Source organism: Diorhabda carinulata, chromosome 1, assembly GCF_026250575.1.
Source record: "Diorhabda carinulata isolate Delta chromosome 1, icDioCari1.1, whole genome shotgun sequence".
Classification (NCBI taxonomy): Eukaryota; Metazoa; Arthropoda; class Insecta; order Coleoptera; family Chrysomelidae; genus Diorhabda; species Diorhabda carinulata.
In genome coordinates, this window is record NC_079460.1 from 4,990,882 (window position 1) to 5,014,493 (window position 23,612).

General features: G+C 33.8%; 1 protein-coding gene across 2 annotated transcripts in view; it reads left to right on the plus strand.

Annotated features, from left to right (window-relative positions):
* The window catches only part of LOC130892209 (adipokinetic hormone/corazonin-related peptide receptor variant I), a 69,765-nt gene that overhangs the window by 41,440 nt on the left and 4,713 nt on the right, over window positions 1–23,612 (plus strand). For both annotated transcript variants that reach the window (XR_009059009.1, XM_057797445.1), the window contains exons 3-6: window positions 598–746; window positions 2,698–2,797; window positions 6,296–6,503; window positions 8,386–8,512. Coding sequence is in view for 1 of the 2 variants with exons in the window: in XM_057797445.1 (XP_057653428.1) it covers window positions 598–746; window positions 2,698–2,797; window positions 6,296–6,503; window positions 8,386–8,512 (584 nt within the window). In the remaining variant the exon portion in view is untranslated. The remainder of the gene's footprint in view (window positions 1–597; window positions 747–2,697; window positions 2,798–6,295; window positions 6,504–8,385; window positions 8,513–23,612) is intronic.

Sequence of the window (23,612 nt, forward strand, 5' to 3'; positions counted from 1 at the left end):
GTGATATTCTATTCAATATAATCAGAAATTCTTTTTCTGATGAAATATTTTAGAAAATCGCTCTCAGTATTAAATTATTCTAATGAAAACGTAGAATTTTCCAACTATTGAAATCAAATTTGAATACGATGAGTATTTGTTGATCTTTTTATGTAAATATATTTTTCATTGGATTCTTGACGATTTTCTTTTCAAGGGATGCCTTGAAAACATGTAATCAAACATCCTACGAGTTCAAAAGCCGAAATTGATTGAATTTGAATACTAATATTCCATCTATTTTAGATCCCACTACCAACATGAATCATTTCTATACGATTCCGATAACGTGACAACTTTTTAGTATTAGGAGGGATATACGAGAAATGGATAGTAATTTTGATGTAATATTTGGTAACCCTTATTTTTAAACGGTATAGTTTCCAACGGTTTGATTGTGAGAAAAAAGTTCCCTTATATAATAAAAAACAAAAATAAATAGAGACCAAGAAATTTATGGGATAAAGTTAAAACCCTAAGGATCTTCGATAATATATTCAAAATAACTGTCAAATCTAATGATATAATTTCCATACTATTTTCTTATTTTCTTTACAGGTTGCGTTCCTGATGATGCCTTTGGAAATAGCGTGGGCTTTTACAGTTCAATGGTTAGCTGGGGATGCATTGTGTAGGATATTGATGTTTTTCAGGATATTTGGACTATATCTGTCCAGTTTTATACTCGTTTGCATCAGTATGGATAGGTATGTATCAAATATACCATCCTCAAAACATGTTTTATCTACTTCTTAGCGTATAAGGTTGCACTGGATGTTGTAGATTGTTTTGGTGATCGTTTTGACTTAACTCTGCACCTATACCTAGCGTAAACTCGTTCTTATATCCCACACAGTATTATTACTACTACTTCAAGGTACTTAAGCCTCTTAGCGCGAAATGGGCAGGACATTCCCATACTATTCATGCTCTGCTGTTTCCATGGCTTTCTCGCAGAATCTGCAGTTGTCCTCTTTCATGATCATCCTCTTAAGGTGGTATTTAATGAAGCAGTGATCTATCAGAAGATCGACCACCAGTTTAATGTCGTTTCTAGTCATCAAGAGAAGTTATAGGCTCATATGGTTATGAATCTTTTGGATTGTCTTAGGCCTGGAGTGTTTCTCCATGTTTAGCTATTCATTCAGTTCTATATTGATGTAGCATCTGATGAGGCCACAATAGGGTTCTGCTCCAAGAGCACTAGATGCTAGAATGGTCTATTACGAAGCTTAAAGAACAGCCGGGACCACGTAACCTCGTTTCTTAGAGTACTTATAGCCATGAGTGAGTTGGATGTAGCAGTATCTGTTGAGGATTATTATTTTTTTGGCCAAAGATAATGTAAAATCCGCAGAAATTTATCGAAAACTACTGAAGCCATTCGAAGATGAAGGCCTCTTAAAGACTCAAGTGTATGTATAAGACTTAAGGCGACGACCCAGAACAACTGTTAAAGATGAGAAAGTTTGTGCTAAAGAAAAATTCATTTTAGAGGTTCGACGAAGCGATATGGCTGAAGAATTGGAGGTACAGAAAAACTGAAAAAATTTAACTTCATAGCTTATAATAAAAATTTTTATAGCAAAATTCCGGCTTATATTGGAATCACTTTCCTATATAAACACACAAACTTTTAACGTGAATTTTGATTCAATTTTTTTCGTGTGCCTATTTTTTCAGTTCATTTAAAGTATATTTTACAAAATTTTTGCATATAACGTGTTCTTTTTTGTGCAAGAAATAAATCTAGCAACAAAGCATCTTTAATTAGTAAATTCAGTTGAAACGCTGCTATGAGAGATTAAATAAAAGGAAAAGTGCATGCGGTCGTTTATAGGAATATTTATGGGCAGAAGTTCATCATTTATCTTCAAAAATAACGTATAATGAGCTCATGAGGTAAAGAGAGCGACTAAACAGCGACAGCGTTCGAAAACAAAGAAATTGCTTACTCCTCAGTGATCTTTATGACTAAAACTTAAGTTTCGCATTTCAAATTGCTTCACCACTCTCCATAATCACTAGATCTGGCTTCCAGCGAGTTTTTCCTGTTTCCTAACCTCAAAGTTTTACTTAGAAGAGAGGTTTTAGAGAGAGAGATTATTATTTGGAAAGGGTATAGACTTAAAAGGAGACTATACTGAAAAATATCTAGGTTGGGAACTTTTAAGACCACCCTTGTGTATCTCACAGAATATAACGCCATCTATGTGATTACTAAAACTTTATTTATGTTTTCGAATCGTCTTGATTTTAGGTCTCTAATTTTTGAAAGATATATAAAAATTTTGACGTTTCGACTTTCATATTTATCAAAATATGATATTGACAATATTTTTATTTTAATATTCATGATTTAGGTGATTTATTCATTAATATAAATGCGCAAAATGACAGTGTCATTTTGCATATGATATATTGATTAAAGTAATCGAAACGTCAAAATTTTTAATCATCTTTCAAAAATTATTTTAAAAAATTAATTTTATAACAGAAGAGACCTAAAATCAAGACAATTCGGAAACATAAATAAAGTTTCAGTAATCACATAGATATACTGTGATATGTACAAGGGTTGTCTTAAAAGTTTCCAGCCTAGATAAATATATAAAATATCTAAGAAATGAGAAATTAAATAAACTTTGTTTATTATAGATACTATGCGGTATTAAAACCATTGGATATGGGTGGTAGGAGAGAGAAATTCATGGTTGCTGCTGCTTGGATAGGAGCCTGTATTTGTAGCGCTCCCCAGGTAAGTTAACTTTTCTCTCGGAGTAATAAATAATTGAAATATTTCTTAAAGGTACTAAGTAGTAATTTAACGAAAAGTCAAACGGTGTATCGTAATGGAAAACCATGTTAAAACGTTTTTGGGAACACAAATTTGTCTTTAAAGCTGAATCCACACTATAAAGTCGATTACGGTTCGTTCGCGGTCCGATCTTGGTCCGGTGAAATATCATTAGATGAAAGACAATGTGTACATTCATTATATCCGTAAAAGTTCCAGTCGAATGCAATTCCAATCGCGATCAGAAATTTTGTCTGAGCGAGATCGAACTTGTCACATTGTGTTGATATTATTTTCTTCATCAAAATTAAAAGATATAACATCTAATTCTTCAATCGAAATGTTTAATGACATTTTTTGGCTGCGTATATCAAATACTTCAAGTTCTTATTTCTTAGACTTTTTGATATATTAATGCTTTTACATGTTTTTGATTTTAGATCTTTTCTATTTTAAAATTAGTTTTTTTTTAATAATTTTTGAGAAATTGGTAAAAAATTATTAATAAAAGCTAATTTTAAAACAGAGGATACCTGAAACCAAGAACATTTTTTCGTGAACGAAGTCAAATTGTCGAATGTGAATGTGATTGGAATTCACCAGACCGAGATCGGATCGCGAACGAACCGTAATCGACCTTATAGTGTGGATCCAGCCTAAGAGTGATGTAAAACATTGTACGAAATTGACATGACGAGGAATTTCTATTTCCATGACAAAAAGTAGCTTTCTTGCTTGACTGATGGTGCGAAAGGAGAATCCATTTAAATATTCAGTTGTATTTGCATGTTAAATTCTCGTTTTTGAGCGACTCGGGTCACTCGAACCGATAAGAAGTTTTCTTTCACTAAACAACTAAAGTCTAATTAACCTTCCTATATCCGAGCACGGTGTGCTATGGTTTTCTTCCAAAAAAACGTTTATATGTTTTTCATTTTACAGGAACTATTGGATGTAATAAAACAAAAAATATCAATTGTTAGTATAAACTATTTATTACTTCATTGACTAGAAGTATTTTCACAACAACCTAAAAAAGTTACATTTGTTTCTTATAGTCTAGGAAACAAACATAAAATATTTTTTAATTCTTAAAAATCACATATCTTGAAACCATTATAACATAAATTAAATATTGCAGTTTGCTCTAAACAAAAATATTTGGCACAATATTTTTCTTTTACTTTGATGCGCAATATCCACATCGGCCAATTTTATTGTTGTTAGATGCAGCTGTAGATTCAGGACCATCGAATTTGCGTATTTCATTGGGTCTTAACCTCAGTGTCCTTAGCAGAGAAAGAGTGAGAGCTCATCGCCTGAGATGAGGATTTAGCCTAATCTTCTTGTAAGCATTTTTCATTGGATATAAAATAAACGAATTTATTCATGCCACGTTCATCAAACTGTAAAATAACACCATAAATGATGATGTGTGGTTTGCCAATCTCTTCATCAATATTTCGATCATCGTACATGTTGGACAAAAATAAGAACTTCTTGCCTTTTTTTAGGTATATATCATACAAGGCTGCGGTTACCGCGATGTCCGAATACACTAGTTTTTTCAGCTCGACCTCGTAATTCAATCAACTGTTTGGGAAGCTCTGTTTTCGCACAGTTGCATAGTTCTTAAATTAAGTCATCAATTTTATAGGGACCTTCAGGTTGTTTTCCTACATACAGTTCCATGTTTTGTGGATACTTGGATATATTGAAAAATTCTGAGCCTACTATAGAACCAAACAAAATTTCAATGTCAAAATATTTATTACAGCGAATCTGTAATGTCTCTAGACCTTTCAAAAAAAATGTGCTGTGCAAACCACAGCTTTTATTACCTCCTCGTTGGAAAAAAATTTACGACCTTTTAAACTTTTTTTCAGTTGAGGAAAGAGATGATAGTCGGACGGAGCCAAATCTGGGGAATAAGGGGGGTGTTCTAATAATTCAAACCCTAAATCACGAATTTTTTGCATGGCAACATGAGATTTTAGCAGAGGCGTTGTCCTGCAAAAACAGAGTGGTCAGTAATATCGAATAGTAATCTACAGTTATTGTTCTACCCTTATCCAAAAAATCAATCATGATTACTCCATGGAAATCCCAAAAAATTGAAGCAAGAAATTTTCCAGCAGATGTTTGGACACGAAACTTCTTAGGTCTTGGAAAACCAGAGTATCGCCATTCCATAGATTGTTGCCTTGTTTCTGTATCGTAGAAATGTATCCAAGTCTCATCCATAGAAACAATTCGGTTTAAGAAGTCTACATCGTTTTCAAATCGAGCACAGATCGAACGCGATGCTTCTACCTTTGCACGCCCTTGGTCAACATTTAAACATTTGGGTATCCATTTTGCAGCAATTATCCAAATTGACGTGAACTATATTTAGTGCTTCAAATATCCATTTTAGCCCAATTCGACGGTCTGATAAAATCATGTCATGAACTGCATCGATATTTTCGGGGACTGACACAGAAACTGGCCTTTCCAATCGTTCATCATCTTCAATGGAAAATTTATCTCTTTTGAAGCTTGCAGTCCAATTTTTCACGGTCGCCTACAAAGGACATTGATCACCAAGGGTATTAAGCATATCTTCGTAAATCTGCTTACCTTTAAGGTACGTCAAACTTCACACTAACCCTTTTAATAAGTTATTGTTCGTTGCTATGGTAACGCAATATTTTGTTTATGCATGAGGAAGACCGGTCAGTTTTGAAGAAATCTTTGGCACTTAGTCGACCATTTCTTCTTACTCCTGCAAAGATTAAGAAACCCAACAACGCTTCAATTTCTATTGGATCGGTCTCTACGCAGTCCCTTTCTCGTCAAAACTCATCCTTTAGGCGGTTTATTTCTTCATTTGTGCACGGAACAATCCGAATACAAACACTTTCCAAGAATAGCTTCACCGTTAGGACCTATAAATTTCTCATACGACACCTAACCTAGCTGGATCCAGGAGTTTTATTCCACTAATCTCTGTTAATTGCATAATCTTATGAATCTGATTGAGAATCATCCTTTCTGTCCGCAGATTAATTTTCATCTTTAAAATGAGGTGTTTCTTCTTGGGACTACCATCTTCAACTTCGCTATAAAATTCATTTTCGTAATTGGAGTCTGAATTTTCCTCCTCGAACAACAATCGAATACGTTCATAATTTATTTTTAAAGCATTTATAACCTAAAAATTTAATCTCAAAGTCTCAAAGTTCTTAGAAAAAAAAATGTTTACAAAAAACTGTTTTTTCTGTCTCATAGACATGTGCGCGGGTGTAGGAAGGTTGATAATCGATTTATTTTGTGAACTATGGAATGAAAATAATTTAAAACAACATAACTTCGATGAATAAAAATTTTTAATCAAACTTTCGAGGGATTAAGTAAAAATATCAAAAACTGATTTAAACTAAGCACTGAATAAACTTCCAACTGTTGTTTTTGTTTCAGATGTTGGTATTTCATGTAGAAGTTCATCCGAACGTAACGTGGTATCAGCAGTGCGTCACGTACAACGCTTTCCCCACTTTCGCCCACGAGTTGGCTTACCTCATCATGGGGATGATGATGATGTACGCTTTACCCTTGGTTGTTATTATATATTCGTACGCCTCTATTCTACTCGAAATATTCAGGAGAACGAGGAATCCTACGAGTGGTATGTACTTAATTTGTTCCACGTTTGAGTGTTTTTAGGTAAAGTGAAGATTAGGCCAATCAACAGGGGTTTTGTTGTGACATGTATATCAATTTTGTCATCGAATCGAAGTTGCTTCATATTTTATTCATCGGTTTGGATAAGCCGCGGTGTTTATTGATTTTTTCTATCACTGACATCGTATTTGAAAGTTATTCAAGGATTTTTTTCTCTTCTTTATTTATTATCGCATCAACTTCAAAGGTTATTAGCGACACTATACAGTTGAGTGTCTTTTAGATTAAGTTTGTGATATAAAACTATAGCTCAGGATCTATTTCACCCCAAGAATATATTATCTTAAAAAAAATAGGTTTTTTAAATTAGTATTTTGAGTTCTTAGAAATAAATTTGAAATTGACCGCAAAAAATACCAGTACTGTCATGGCGTCTTTAATGACGTCACACCTCGCGAAACAGCCGTAACAGTCAATTGTTTTTGTTTTAAATAATGAATTCCTCGTATTATAAATTCTGGATAGTGTCCCAATGTGAAAGTATTACGATCAAAACACCAAACAAATTATTTATATACGTTCCAAACAAATATGAAGAAAGTTATTAAAAATGTAATGGTGATAAGATGCTCGGGGAGAGTACGATTTTCGTGGCGATTTGAATTTGGCTTAATTAGGTCAAAATAAATCGAAAATAAAGAATGGTATTTTTTGATATCTCGCTACGTTTTCGAGATATCGATACTTAAAGTTATAAAAAAACGTTAGTTCAAAATTGGCTTTATATATAACAGATGGCGTTCAATACTTCGTTTCAAATGGATATTTTATTACTTCAAATTCAATTTGAATCTTGTAATTCAATAAACAAAAGATTTTTCATTTAATTTTTATATTATTCACCCTGATACTGATTTTTATAACAAAATGATAATTTGATGTTTTTCATAAAGAATTGTAGGTTGTTTTTCATTATTTATAAATATAAAAAATATTCAATAAAGATTTAATTAGTAATTTTATGTAAAAATATCCTCTTCCGAGCAAAAAGTACGTTCTGAATGCTTTCAATTAACATTTTTACCACCCGACAATCCCTCGTATAGTTTTTTTGATCTTTATGGTGTCAAATCCTTACGCATATTTCAATCTGTAGTAGAACTTGCATAATCCATCATGTTTGATGGTTTTTCATATACATAATATTAAAATAATCGATAAGAAGTGCCAGGCGCTAAACGAACAATTTATTTACAAACAACAAAAACCAATTTCAAACACAAAAGCGGATGGAAAAAATCAATTTTAAAACCAATAATAATAATAATACTGAATACACTGTTTACACCACCAATACAATAACACTCACAATCACACAGTCTGAAATGCATTTAGATAACTGAACACACTGTTTATACCACGACTACACAGTCTAAGGTGCCTTTCGATAATTGAACACACTGTTTACACTAAAACTCACGATTATATTGTCTAAGGTGCGATTCAATAACTGAACACACTATTTATACCACGAATACACTATTTAAGGTGCGTTTCGATAATTGGACACACTGTTTACACTACCACTACACCAACACTCACAATTACACTGTTTGACACGCGTTTCGATAACCAAATTATTGTTTTCAGATACTTAATTTCCTGAAGACGATAACTCAAATCCAAATAATATTTCCAAAGTCAAATGTCAAACATGAATCAGTGCTACCAATCCACCACCTAGGTTACGAACTAATTTTCCTAATTTATATTTTTAACGTTACGCGCTTGTGGAACTCGTTGCTGGAAATTAAAGCCTTCTGTTACTTGTATTTCCATAAACTATTCTTATATCAATTTTACTATGGTACGATTTTCCTTTTCAGCTGACAGCGTCACTAGATCAAGTCTGCCATTTTTGGGAAAAGCAAAAATTCGTACACTGAAGATGACTATTATTATAGTCTTTGTCTTTTTCATTTGTTGGACTCCTTACCAAGTTATGAGTATTTGGTAAGTAAACTTTTATTTTTCTATACCTAACAACCGACATAGAATTACAGGCTGATGCAAAATTAACACACTAATTTTAATAGTGAAGTAGTGAAAAGTGAAGAGGAAATATCAGTGCTCGCCAACGACGCCATTTTATAAAAAAAAATCATCTATTTGTAATAGAAATAGCGCAGTGAATAGTACAACCTCACGTGTTTGTTATTTGAATCGAATGAATCACCTATTGTTGGACAAATACTAATATCCGTGGTAACTTTAGCAGAATGAAGACTCCGAACGAGTCACCTTATATTTTGTACTGAAAGGATCAAGAAGGCCGAAAATTTTATCCGCACTTAACTCATCTTTAAATAATTATGTGCAGGTATAATCCCTGACAACTGTACTTGTTTAATAAAATCAATGTTCCGTATTCTCCATTATTCAAATTAGCGTATAATGGAAATACTCTCCAAGAGATTCGATATCGTAAGTTTCACTAATGGATTTTGTTTCAATAGAGTGAAAAATTTATATGAAAAAGAATACGGTTTGACTCTATTTAGTTAATAGAAGAGAAATGACAATTTGAAATATTACTAAGAAAGAACATGGTTTTAGATACGATATTTGTCAAAAAAACCATGCTGCAATAATAACAAGTGAACAAATGAAAATCAGCTAGTCATTGACATGGAAAAATAATACAAGTTGTGGCTATCAAATAACGAACCTGATGCAGAAGCCGTCAGGTCGAAAAAGATTAAGAACTGTTTTGATGTTTTCTTCATATTTTGACGTGGACAGGCGACCCGAAAGAAAAAACGAAGCTAACGGCTATACTGCTTTGTTTACAGACACGGTAGGCATAGCATTCGAAACAGTAGATTTCAGGCTAAGCAGTTGATCGTAGCTAACCTTTAGAGCATATGTACTTTGTCAGTAGTATTGCTAATAAAAAAAAAAATGTTATTATTAATATTATTATTAATGTTACCAAGGTTTCTCTCCATTAAATTGTAGGACGGTGTTGTGGTACTGAGCGTTATCCATAATAATCCTAATTCTATTTTCAAGAGAATATCTGAAAACAATTTTTCACAATGCTTTGCATCCATTTCCTCGTATCAAACTCCAGTTTTTTTGGGACAAATGTTATTAAAACTACTTCAACGAATCTTAAGTCACTACCTTCTTCTTCTTCCTCTTTCAATAGGACCAAATCCTGTTCAATCCTGTACGTTTTGCCCTCTTCCTGGATCTTCCTGAGAAGCTGAAATTCAGCTCTCGTACCACATCCTGTACGCCCAATTCTTCTCTTATGTCGTCACTCCTTATTCGGTCCCTGAGGATGACTCCCTTGATGGTTCGCAGTATTTTCATCTCTACGGTTCTCATTATTCTTTTTGTTGTTGATGTATCGGCTCTGGTTTCTGAGGCATATCTGAGAATAGGTCTCACACACGTTTTATAGATTCTGGTCTTGCTCTGTTTTGTTTCTCCAAAAAGTACTTCCTTCTGTGGCGTTTCGACGTCTCTCGGTTTGAGTTCATGTGGAGCCCAATTTCCTTGCTTTTGAATATATCCAGCTGCTTTTAAACGTTTTGAAATGGCTGCTTGAGTAAGACCCAAAGATTCTACGAGCTCTTCTTGTGTTTGGCAACAATCTTCATCGAGTAATGCTTCCAGTTCTTCATCTTCAAACTTTTTTGGCTGCCCAGGACGTTCATCGTCTTCCAATCCAAAATCACCACTTTTGAATCGTGCAAACCACTTTTGGTACTTTCGATCATCTAGAGCATGTTCGCCATAAACTTCCAATTACGATGACATTCGTAAGCATTTTTCTTCATATTAAAGAGAAGAACTCCCTGCAAAAACACTTTTTCAGGAACAAGTTTGACATATTTGAGTGAAAAAAAATTATTGTTGTTAACGCTTCAAATGAATGACATATAGAAAAGACGTTCAATAACAGTAGCTATTCAAGGCAGTTTCGGAATATTGGAACGATGTAATATTATACAAGTTACGCCATCTCTTATCAAACCGCACGAATTAATTAAGCTAGAGACCCCTATATCAAAGTTATAAAAGATGGTGTAGGTAATTATGTTGAGCTAGAGGATCCAGATACCTGACTTTTCTTGTTTTTGGCAAGCTCATTGATGTCAGGTTTCATATTCATTGTAGTTATTTTAAGAATTGATTGTAAGTGCACGTGCAGGACACAAACAAATGCACAATACCTTCACAGTCACTATTTCGAAGTACAATTAAAATCCTTCTCCAACCGTATCGCTTCGATTACTCGACTCAACTGACTCACCTCGCGTCGACGCACTCGTTTTATATGGTTAAGGAAGGTTCTAGTCAAGACTCGAAGCGCGTGGAAAATTTTATCGTTCTCGAAACTTAACTTCTAGATTATGAAGAACGATCTGGTTGTATTGCTTGGGACCCTAATATGTTATTATTGATGTGCAACAAGTTTTAAAGTATATGATGACCTATAATTACAATTCGACTGACCCTCATATGTTTTTTTTTTACTTAACGTCGTAATAGAAATCGTTGCTTCGCAGGACAATCTATTAAGTCATCTAATAAGCTGTCCACGTTCTTTTTATCGTTAGAACAATCTGATTGATGTACTTGTTTATCAATATCAATCTGAAGGTTGCTTGTTAATCCAAAAAAAAAATCCTACGGGAATTGTTAACAAACAAAATATAAACGATTGATTTTGATTTTATATGATTGCGACAAAATTGTTTTTGTGTTAACTTTATAACGGGATGGGATTTTAATTTCAAATAAAAAATGTATCGTTCTCAAAAACATTGTGCCCTGTTGACAAAAATCAATTGCTTTTTGAGCTAAATATCTCGAAATGACATTTTGGACATGTTCAAATCTTCAAACTTTTTACCAATAATGGTGGTTGAGATAATACCTCTCACCCCAATTCATCAATTATAGGGTGTGTATTTTGTTCGTAGAATAATCACACAAACTGAAAAATTTAATATACGACGTATTGTATTCAATGTTTCCAACATCTTCTTTGGATTCAAATTTTTCCCACACAAAAATTCCACTATAGAAGTGGATAAATAGTAATCTGACGGATGTAAGTGCTGACTAAATGGTGGATGCAGTAGGAGCTCGAAACTGCCACGTTTATCGATTTAATTTTGTGTAACTTTTTGCAGAATGTGTTTCATCATTGTCCTGTTGTGAAAAAACCTGTTTGTTGGTCTCACATTAAACTTTCTCAAATTCTTTTTATTGTTAAGTTTGGTTATTGTCATTCTACACACGTTAAGTCCCAACAAAATTTTTAGGTTAACGGCAGCAATGTCAAGTTTATGAATAGAGTCAATAGAGGGCAAACGTCATTCGCGAATGGCAAAAAGTCAAAATGTAACTTTTCAATTAAGAGATTTTGATACAGTTTTGATTTCATCACTTTATACAACGATAAAAATTTTTTAATCGTTCAGATATTCAAAATAAATACAGTCGTATTTTTTCAATGAAAAACTTGGTTTAAGTGCTTTTAAGATTATCCCAGATGATAATGGATTGCATCAAGTTTTTTATTTCAACTTGAATTTGATTATAATTCTGATATAGTAGAGGTCTGTTTTTTTTCAACCTCCGATAGGCTGTAAATAAAAAACAAGCTCATATAAAATAATAATTTTATTACCAAAATATTGATACACTATAACGAAGAGATTGAGACATTTGTCAAATCTGTAGACAAGCTTTTCAGTACCTTCTTCAAAGAAAGCTGCCGCCAATATAGCCTTACCGTTCAAGAGTACAAAACAGACCTTGAAACTTCTGGAAATTCCGTAGACAAAGCAGTAATGATGAATCTGCGGTTTTCTTTAACCATTCTGTCAACTCGTTGAACCAAGTATTCTGAAACGACAGATCTTTCGATACCATCACTCATGAAGTTTTCCCCATACACACGACTCATTCCCCAATAGATTTCTGAGTTTTCAGCCTGTAGAAAACGAATCACACTTGGTGAGAGCATCAATATGGGGGATATGTTTACGTGGCTGTAGCACAACGCCGACTGGCGAGTAAATGTCAACAATGACGCGGAATGTATAGTGCGAGAGCTTCGCAGTCGCCACAGTGCTTTCTTCTGTCCGCTTAGCGTCTGCACAGAGCGATCGGAGGTTGAATAAAAACGGCCTTCGTATATTTAAAGTCAACGTAAATAGGTTATATAAAGCAAAACTGTTAAATAACCTAATGCGGTCTATAAGTCAATAGGAAAATAAGTCATGAATAAATTATTTTCCCTACACTTTTCAAAACATCTGATTAAAGCTTCTCTTTAGTCAAAATATTCGTACATCGCCTGTTTAATTTCATCGTCGCTGTTGAATCTTTCACCCCTAAACTGGTCCTTCAAATTTGCTAACAAATAGTCACACGGTGCCAGATCAGAGATATATGGTGGGTGTTCAATCTGTACGTAGTCACATTCGTGTGAAAAGCAAAATATTGAATCAAGCTCACGCCTCAGCTGGTTTTCGATTTTGATGGAACTGCCTTAGTAAGTCAATCGAAAGAATACAAAATGTAGCCACCATTTTTTTGGTTGCTTTTTTTAGAACGATGTTTTTTTAATGCTGCATCATCACATTTTCTGGGTCCTCGCTCCAAATATAGTTCACAACTTCACATTTTACCTTGCTTTTGCGCTGAGAATGCTCATGTAGGATCTTTAGAACACTTTTCATGGATATGCAGAGGTGTGCTGCCACTTCCTTTCTTCCACTAATGTGATGTTTTCTAATATAGACCTTCCGCACGGACGTCATCTTCTAATGATTTTCTTCCCCAATGATACAACTCAGACTAACAACTTGACCTCATTAAATATTTTGATAGAAACCAAGGCGATCGAATTATTAAATATTCTTTGAACGAGTCCACTCGTTCATTTCCAGGATTCTGATAAAGTTCAAACAATAAATCAACAATAGATCCTCGAAAGGCGCTATTTTCAATTTTTATTTTGTAAAAATATTCGAACCAATGAACCTTTTCTCGCTTTTCCATTCTTTTTTTCCACTATAAATTAATCCGTTAATACGAAGAAATATGGCGGCTCACAAAAAATATCTCAGGATACAATGATGGCGAAGGACGTGTCTGGAATATTCATTCCATAACTTTTTTTTCCGAGGAAAGTTTTAGCTGCTTCTTCACGATCCAAAGTGATATTTACCGATAAACTGGAGGTGTCTTATTTCAAACAAAAAATTAGTGTAATATAGAAATCTGAGGTAATTTTTTATATACAGAGAGTATCTTATAAGTAGTATCGGTTTTTATTCGTCACAATTTATAGAGAATACAATTCAATTCATTGAGCGTCATTTTGAGGTCCGGTTTCGTGATTTGATTGGATTTAAGTCCGGGCAACGGTAATTTTAACATCTCTGTAAATATTGCCGTATGAAATCTACAGTATATGGACGGGCATTGTCCTGTATTCCCTAAAATTTCTTCTATAAATTGGTTCGCCGTTAATCCCCTCGCTCCATCGCCAGTTTCAATATACCAACTTGGTTGTTGCTTGTTTACAAATCAAGCGCTGGAGTTAATTTGGAGCAACTAGTTAGCCTTTTTGGCTCAAGGTTAGCTGCCTTAAGTCTTCTTCTAACTGTTCAGTACTTCCTCGCGTTTCTGAGCTCTTGGATTTGAACACCAATGAGGACCTGAGTACTCTGCAACGTCATCTGTCATATTTCTCAGATGTGTACCTTGCTCTCTGGAAATAGTAGACTGACTCATGTTCAACGCAGTGGCTGAATGACTCTGCTCTTGTCGAAATGGTATGATCGCTTCGTCATTTGTATCCATTTTCAGGTAGAATTCTTGTTTGTTGGTTAGCTGTTAGTGGTGGTTCAGGTAAATAACCTTCATAAGGATAAAAAAGCTGAATTGAACAAACTAAAGAATCTAAAAGAAAATTTAGAGACTGTAGGTCGTTATTTTCTTTTGTTTACTCGCTGTTTGTCCTTTTCTGGACGCAGTCTCCTCTGAAGTGGAAGCTCCGTAGAAGATGCTTCCTCCAGCTGCTCTGCATACTTTAACGCCTTTTTCACAGCTTTGTGTCTTTTCTGTGCCCTATCTTCTAGCACCACGTCGTTTTCTTCTACTCTTGCGTTTACTGTATTCAGTATTTCTTCATGTCACTTCATACTGTTATCTTGGAGCAACCACTCATTCACATCCTCTGCTGCGCCTGTACAGTCCGGTGTGATGGAAGGAGCTGCTTAGGCACTATGGAGAATAATTTTATTGTACTGAACATGGCATTACCGCAAGAGACTCAACTGTATTGAAGACAAGCATAGAAAGGGGGCTAACATAGATACTGCTGGACTGTGAGAGCTATATCTTATATCATTTTGAAGCTGATGTTATTAGCTTCAAGATTTCACTGAGAAAAATATAATTTCTTGGGAAAGAAATTTGGCCCTAATAATGAAATAATTTCATCACATATGATAAAGGATGGAAATCTAGGATAATGCGTATAGATCTCAAACGAAACTACATTGAAAAAAATATTTATCCAGAAATTTGAGCTTTTTTTAAGAAAAAGTTACTTATTGACCCCGTCTCGTATATTGCTGTTTCCAAAAACTTCAATAGAATCTTATTTTCTACGTTTTAATTTTTTGAAACAAAAATATGGAAAGTCGTGTTTGTTTATTTAATTAAAATACGTTTTCCCAGTCACAAGAACAACAATTTTTTGTAAATACTCAACATATTTCGAAAAGTATTTTTTTTCCAGGCAACTGTTCTCATTTTTTTACCGATTAAATTTTTTCAATATCACTTTTTTATTGCTTTGGATCCGGATTCCCGTCGAAGCAACATATGCCGGCGAGGCTGACATGAATAATAATTTTCCAAACGATAACCTATATCTACATTTTTCTTTCAAAAAAATGTGATTTTTGAATTGAAACATGTATAACATTCATTCCAAACGTTTTCAGCAACATGTACGAAATATAAAAAAAATCTTATTACCAATTCTGTGCAAAACACATCCCAAAATGGAAAGAGGATTTCCATGAAACAATAATCGCAGAAAACGAAGGTGGACAATGGAAGGATTTTGCAACTCCAAGATTGGAATAATATCAAAAATATATTACCACCACTGAGGGAGGAAATACTAGAAATAATTCAGGGCCTAAACAAGGAGGAATGAGGACGAAATAGAGCCGGAATTAATCAAATATGATGGAAATGCAGAAACTACAGATAAAACCTACAAAATTTTGACTAACGTCATAGATAAAAGCTTGAGAATATATGGAGGGCTTAGATCTATAAGATCATGGAGGATGAATACGATCTACCAATTTACTCAGTTTTCATAGATTTCCAAAAAGCGATGAACAAAAACTATTTGTACAGCATTATGAACGATCTAAGTATTCCAGAAAATGATACTCGAATAGACAAAAACGAAGATAAAGGCGAATCAAAGAATATTAAAATGTTTCCAGATCAACTCTGAGCTAAAACATCCCTTATCCATTACGCTGTTCAGTGTAGTAATAGAATGGATAGTACGTGGAATCGGTTTGAACAAAACAGGGACACTAACTCCAAGGATAACGCACCTACAGGTATAAGCAGAGGATGTGGTAATCCTTTCAACATTGGAAAACGAGCTTAAGGAAACCCTCAGAATCTTCATAGAAATGACAGTGAATCTACGAGTCAACGAAGATAAATCGAAGTTAATGATAATGATAACACCACAAAGGAAAAGAGCAGTGAGAGAAAGCAATGAATTTAGAATAAGTTATGGATATTTTGGGGTGGTTATCAAGGACGACGGTGACGAGGGACGTGGGTTCTCAACAAAGCAGAGGAAGAGAAGGAAAAGAAAAATACTTGATGATGGACATAGAACTAACAAGAAGAAGAAAAAATAGGGAGACCAAGGAAAAGATGGTACGCAGAGGTATTGGAAGACCCAAAAGAGAGAGGAATTTAGGAAATCGAAAGCAAAAAGATATGATAGAGTGGAAGGGAATCACTTCCATGTTATGGGTCTAAAAGACCTGCGTGAAGCAATATATATATATATATATATATATATATATATATATATATTACCAATTGTACTATGAAAACTAAGTAATAATTTCGGAAAAATGTGAAATGTACGGTTTTTGGTGTGTTCGGCGGTCGTCAGTTGACGTTTTGCTAACACGAGATCTTCAGTAACTAGAAGATCGCAACTTCTGGAGATGGTAACCTCTCGTGTTGGCAAAACGTCAACAGACAATCGCTGAACTTCACATATATTAGACGAAAACCTTTCTAGAGAAAGAAAAAACTCTTTGGATTAATTTTTGTTAGATAAAAGGACTTCAAACTAAACAAACTCTCTGACGCGAGTTTCAATAACCAAGTTATCGTCTTCAGGGACTAGAGTCTTCAGTTTCTGAAGACGATAACTTGTTTCAACGGTTCCGAAGATTCCAACTGGGATTTGGTACCCGACCCAACAAAAAAAACTTTGGAAATTTTGGAAAAAAATATATTTTTTTTTCAACGTATTCTACTTTTAGCTCCATTTACTTTTCCCAGCGATGTTCAATAAGTTCAATACCCTTTTTATAATAAGAATCGTCAAGTTTCTCAAAAAATCTTTGACAACCAATTCATTTTTTCCAAGGAGGCAAAATCTGGTGAATGGCATGAGGTGGCAATTCAAACTTTAATTCATTAATTTTGGTCATTGCAATAACGGATGGATGAGCTGGTGCATTGTCTTGATAAAACAACACTCTTCTTATAGCCAAATGCGGCCAATTTGCTTGATTTCCTGGCTCAAACATTACATAATACTCGCCGTTGATAATTTCTCCTTTTCCAAGATAGTTGATGAAAATTATCCCACGCCCATCCCAAAAAACCGACTCCATGACCTTGTCTGAAGATAAAACGGTCTTTGCCTTCTCTCTTTTCCATTCTCTCTTTTCAATTCATTGTTTTGATTGTTTTGTTCCAGTTGTGTAAGTGCTGGATCCACGTTTCATCCATAAATATGAAATGGCGCATAAATTCAGGTTTATTTGTGGGTTTTCTTGAACATTTCTGGAGTCGTCATCTAATTTGGTCGACCACCACGATGCATTATTTTCTATGGTCGGCCAGTTAGCTTATGAACGAATTTATATTTATGATTTATAGAAAAACTGCGAAAACCTGCAAAAGTTTCCTTGATATGCCGTTGCTAGTTACTTAAGAAGAAAATCGAGGAAAAGGAGGATCACCATCAAATGTATCGTATAAAGATTGATAAATCAGGTAGTGGAATGCTGATAGATACATCAAGATATGTAATAATACAAGGGGTGTCATCTTTATAAACAGAATACTGTAAATAACAAAGTTTGAACTAATTTCAGTCATAACCAGAAATATTAGGAGGTTTACAGATTTTTTTCTCCCAAGCAACGATCGTATAGAGAGTGGGAAAGTGAGCCATAAGATACTTCTACCATGTGTAGAATCTCTTAGGGAGGATATCACGTGGCTGGTAAAAAGTATTAACTCATCCTCTTTATTAATTTACAGGGTGATTTGTAAAATTTTAAGTATGTTAGATGAGTTAGAATTGGGCTTTTTTACTGTGAAGCGATTTGCATGAAAATTTGGAATTAGTCTCATCTTACCCTTAACTTGAAAAATGAGAATGATCTAAGCTCCTCTTATTATTTTTAAGGGTTAACCCCTTAATAGAAAAATTTACATTGAGTCATTTTATCGCTAGAAAACGTCTTTAATATTAAGGGCTAAAATTGTAAAGTGTTTTTTAACACAATTAACTCATAATAAAATCATTTTCAACCCCTTAAAAACCTGACAACACTTGAAAACAACCCCTAAATTGAAAAAATCACTTTGGTATGACATAAAAGGATTTAAGTGTAGAGAAAATAATATTTTATGTTATCTATCTTAATTATCGAATGTTCAACCCCCATTCGACCCTTAAAAACAACCACTTAATAAAAAATTTCTTTTAGAAAAAAATACGATTAGTTTTTGAACCATAACTTCTTCAATTCTTATGCTATCACAACTTATAAAAAACTATTTTAAAGGTAATTAAAAGAACTACACTTTTTTCATTACAATATATAGTGAAAAATCTTCCATTATAAAACGGTGAAGGGTTAAAGGGTTCGAGAGAGACTGTCATTGCACTGCAGCGCGATCTTTAAACAATCAAATCTCCGTAAATTTTTGTGTGAAAGAAAAAACAAAAATCAAATTTTTTGTCAGAAAAAAGGACCTAAACTTTTCATCATTATACTTTTTTTTTAAGAATTTCAAAATTTTTTTGAAAAATATGTGTCCTGAAGTATCCAAACTGCTAGAATCCATCAAACTCTTTATATTAAAGTTAAGTTCTAGACGGAATACGATTAATTTCAATTTTGGTGGAAATGGCACTTCGATTTAAAAGATTTAAAAGCATTACAGCTCACTCATTTTACGTGCAAAAGATTTTTAATAGTGCTTATTTTAAAGCTAATCTCAAGCACTAAAAAACCCTATTTCATTAGAATCCATAAAATGGATTTCCTCGCCGCTAGATGGCGTTGAATACATTGATTAAATTTCAGATAAAATAAAAAACGAATTTGATCTTCAATATCTCGCTTGTTCAGTTTTTTATCTGCTATAATGTTTATGATAAAATTTTCATTAAAATGCATATTTTTGGGGATATTTGCAAAAAATCGATGAGAAACGTGAAAAAATGTCGAATTTTTAATTGATAATAACTTGAAAAGTATTGGGTTTTTTGAAAAACTTCATAAAACATTTTTTTCTCAAAATTGGGCCTCCTATCGATATCCGGGGTCATTTTGAAAAAAAAAATTACACCCCCGGAAGGGGTAGCAACCACCCCCAGGGTGGGTGCGGAGTTCAGATCATTTTCATTTTTGAAGTTGAGGGTAGGACGAGCCTGATTCCGAAATTTCATGCAAAAATAACGCATCAATGACTGCACTATTAGGGGAAGTTCTGACAACTGCTCGGTTTAAAATTCTAATGGCGGTTTGGGCTCGAATTGAAAAACTAGAAGACAAATCGTCTGTCTGCTTGTTTCGCTCAACATAAACGACCGTGATGCTTTGATTGTTTCAGAAATCGTGTTTTTGTTAAGGAATATGGGTCAGGCAATTCAAACGGGAAATATTTAAATGAATGTTAATAATAAGATGTAGTGTAGATCCTCACAATTTACATAGTGTATTGTTTAAACGGAATTCTATAGAATCTATAATCTATCGTTCACCTACCGGGGTATTTCAAAATGAACTATTAAAAATTTGTATTTGACATATTTGTTTTGTGTTTCAAAAAAAGGTGATCCGGTCCTTAGGATATTTAGGAAAATATTTGAAGTTTGCGCCGTAAAAAACGTTCAAAACGACATCAGTATTCAATATTATCTTCTTCTTCTTTCTTTGATGTAACGTTTTTCCTCGTAAACAACCAATTTGCATCTTCTAGGTGTTTCCGAGGTGGTCATGCATTTCGTTTTTGGTGCAGATATTTTCATTTTCAAACTTTTTGCCGTTGGGTTGAATTTGAATAGTAATCTCTGTAGATCATCTTCGTTTTTTTGCAATCAGAATTTATGCAACATCGACATAGCATAGGATCTTGACGTCTTCATGCATAACTATGTTGAACAATACGGGGCCAAGAGTATATCCTTGTCGAATACCATTTTTTACAGGAAGTTCTTCGCTATTAATTTTGGCCGGTATTTTGTTTATCTGATAAATGTTTTCAATGGTTTTTATGATGTTATATGGAATTTGCCTGTAGTATAGAAGGTATACGGTCAAACGCCTTTTACAGGTTTATAAAACACATTATCTTGAAACAAAAACAATATTATCTTGAATAAAACAATTTTTCCTGTGCAAACTTCAAGTATATTTCAGTTTTCTATGTATCTTAGAAACGTGATGGTCTTTTTTTGATTCACCCTGTTTATTGGAATAATATCCAATATATCTCAGTTTAATTAAATGTCACGTGTTATTTTTTCCTTATATGTAATGTGCTTTTGGCCACAATAATTAGTTTTTATCCATGTTTGTCTTTTCGAGTTATATCAAGTGGAAAAACTTCCGCAGGAAACTCCATTTAATTTCATGACAAAATATTAGCAGAATTTGATAAATTTGGAATTTGTTCATTTCTAATATTTTCAGATTATTGAATTTTTGTGTTGATCTTTCGTTATTTTGGTTTCAGAAAATTTTTATTGGCTCTCATGGTGATTTTTTCCGTTGAATTTCTTACAAGTTTTCCGTTAAAGTTTCTAGTGGTTTTTCACAGTTGTTAGTATTTTCGTTGGAATTCTTGGGATTTTTCATTGAAAATCTTCAAACTTTTTCTAATAAGTGAATAAGTGGTTTTTATCTTTCTTTTCCTTGGAAGCTTTTCATGATTTTTGGTAAAATATTCGTTCAATCAAATTTTTTTCGTTCAGAATTTTGATACTGAACACACTGTTTGGACCACCACTACACCAATTACACTGTCTGACGCGCGTTTCGATAACCAAGTTATCATCTTCAGAAACTGAACGTAAACTGCCCCTGAAGACGATAACTTGGTTATCGAAACGCGTGTCAGATAGTGTAATTGTGAGTGTTGGTCTAGTGGTAGTTTATACAGTGTGTTCAGTGTGAAAATCATTAACGATTCCAAAAATTCCAACTTTTTTGATGTTTATTCGCTACGAATTCAATGATGTTTTTTTTTTTTTTTAATTTCTATTTGACATTTTGGCAACGTTTTTTTCCTAAAGTTTTTGGTGTTTTCCGTCGAAATTTTTTTGGTTATATTACGTTGAGATTATTGGAAATTTCGTTGAAAGTTTTGATCACACCTCCGTGAAACAGTGTCATAAGTCAAAAAACAAACTATCGAATAATGAGCATTTGATATTCATTTCAACTTCGTTTTTCAGTTTTTTGATGATATATCAAAAACTGACAAAGTAACATTATTTTACTTAGAATTTTCAAGTTTTCCACCACCAACGTATAACAATAGAGAATTCTTTTAATTTTTTGACTTATGACACTATTTGAGCGAAGGTACGATCTTAGCTGCGTGTTTTAGTCCAGGCGCTGTAGCCAAAATTTTACTAAAACGTTACTAAAAAAAATCAGACGTTTTTCAAAAGACCGTAACGTTTCTCCAAAAATGCTAAAAATTTCTGACGTATTTCTAAAAATCTGATGTTTATTGACACAGAGTACTTTAAAGAAGCGAGCGGCCGTGGAAAATTGGAAAAACCATCGGAAAAACTGTAAGAAATAGTATTCCGTCAATAACGTGGAAATAATTGAAAATTTCGAGTATTTAGATCGCGAAAATTATCACAAAAAAGGTATCTACATGTTTTTTCGATTCGTTTTTGATATTTGTAAATCCGCTCCCCGATTCTGGAAACACCTTTGACAGTTCGAATTATTTTTTTCCTTCACTTTTTGGTCATTGTTTAAGAACGGTTTTTCTTCGGTGATTCCATCTCTGAACATTCTAAGTGATGTTTTTTATACCACGCTTTCAAAAACTAGATTTAGAATCACTTCTAGTATAGCCGTTGGACAAGATTCCATGACCCCAACTGCACAAATGAGAGCCAATGTATGTACCTTTTAGAGATTGCTTCCTCGTGGTATTCAAGATAGTTGTAGTACCCCAAACCACTGCCCCATATGTGATTATTAATCTCACAAATGCCATATACAACCACCTTAGGGCTACTACCCCAATTCCTCCCTGCAAATTTCTGCACACCATCAGAGCTGGCGATTAACTTCTTGATCTAATCGACAATCCGGTTTTCTTGTTGATTGTTTCGTTAAGTCTCTGCTCAATAGGTTCATTAATCTATATTCCAATTCAAAATCGTTGATCACCGTACAAATTTCCTTATAAACATGCCATTTTAAGGTTATGTTTATTAGCGAACCAGCGTCATCTCCCGTTCATTTTGTGCACTGCTTTAGTCGAGCGTCACGGTCGTATAAGGTTCGTTCGTTTGTGAACCGTTTCCGGTACGGTCTTGTCGATGCTTGTTCCAAAAACGGTCCAGGTTAGCAGATTGGAACAAATCTCTAGTATTCTGAGTGGTTGATACTTGGATCTAATGATACCATTCGCGTGCGGAAACTGCTCATATACCAAAAATCCTTTCTATTGGTTTAAGGTGTCAGTTTAAAACCGTTAGTTCCTAGACAACTCTCCACATGTCTTGGTTTTTAAATAACCTCATGTTAAAATGGCCGAAGTTTCAGTGAAGAATATTATATACAGTGCTTTTCAGATAAAAGTATCCACCTTTAATAACTTTTGTAATAATGGTATTTAGAAAAAATCCAAAAACACGTCAATTTATGTTGGAAGGGGCAAGCATTATGGCTTATTTAAACTTACTGGAAAAGCCACTCCCTCACCCCTAGCAGCATCCCCTTTATTTTTTTAAATTACTTTTCATATTTTTTATGTAAAATTTGGATACTCCTCTTTGAGCTGATTTCAAAAATGTATAATACTTGTAGGTTAAAGTGCTTAGTTTATGAGATAAACAATTTTTCTTTTAAGAGCACAAATTTTACTTATTATTTACTTTCACCTTATTTGCCTGTACTAAAATGGATTGTACAACAGTTCAAACTCTTTAATCTTTTTAACTGTGCTATTTATTATGAAGTTACAATAATTGTTCAAAATGAGTACCATTCACTTCCATACAATGGTATAATCTATTTTGAAATGCCTCTCTGACTGATTTAATTGTCGACATTCATTTTCTATCCTCTCTCGTAAATCATCCAGAGATTCTGGTTGGGTAGCATAAACTTTTGTTTTTAAATACCCCCATAAAAAGAAGTCTAGGGGTGTTAAATCCGGTGACCTAGGTGGCCACTCCATCATCTGCCCCCTTCTACCTATCCAACGAGCGGGGAATGTTTCGTTTAAAAAT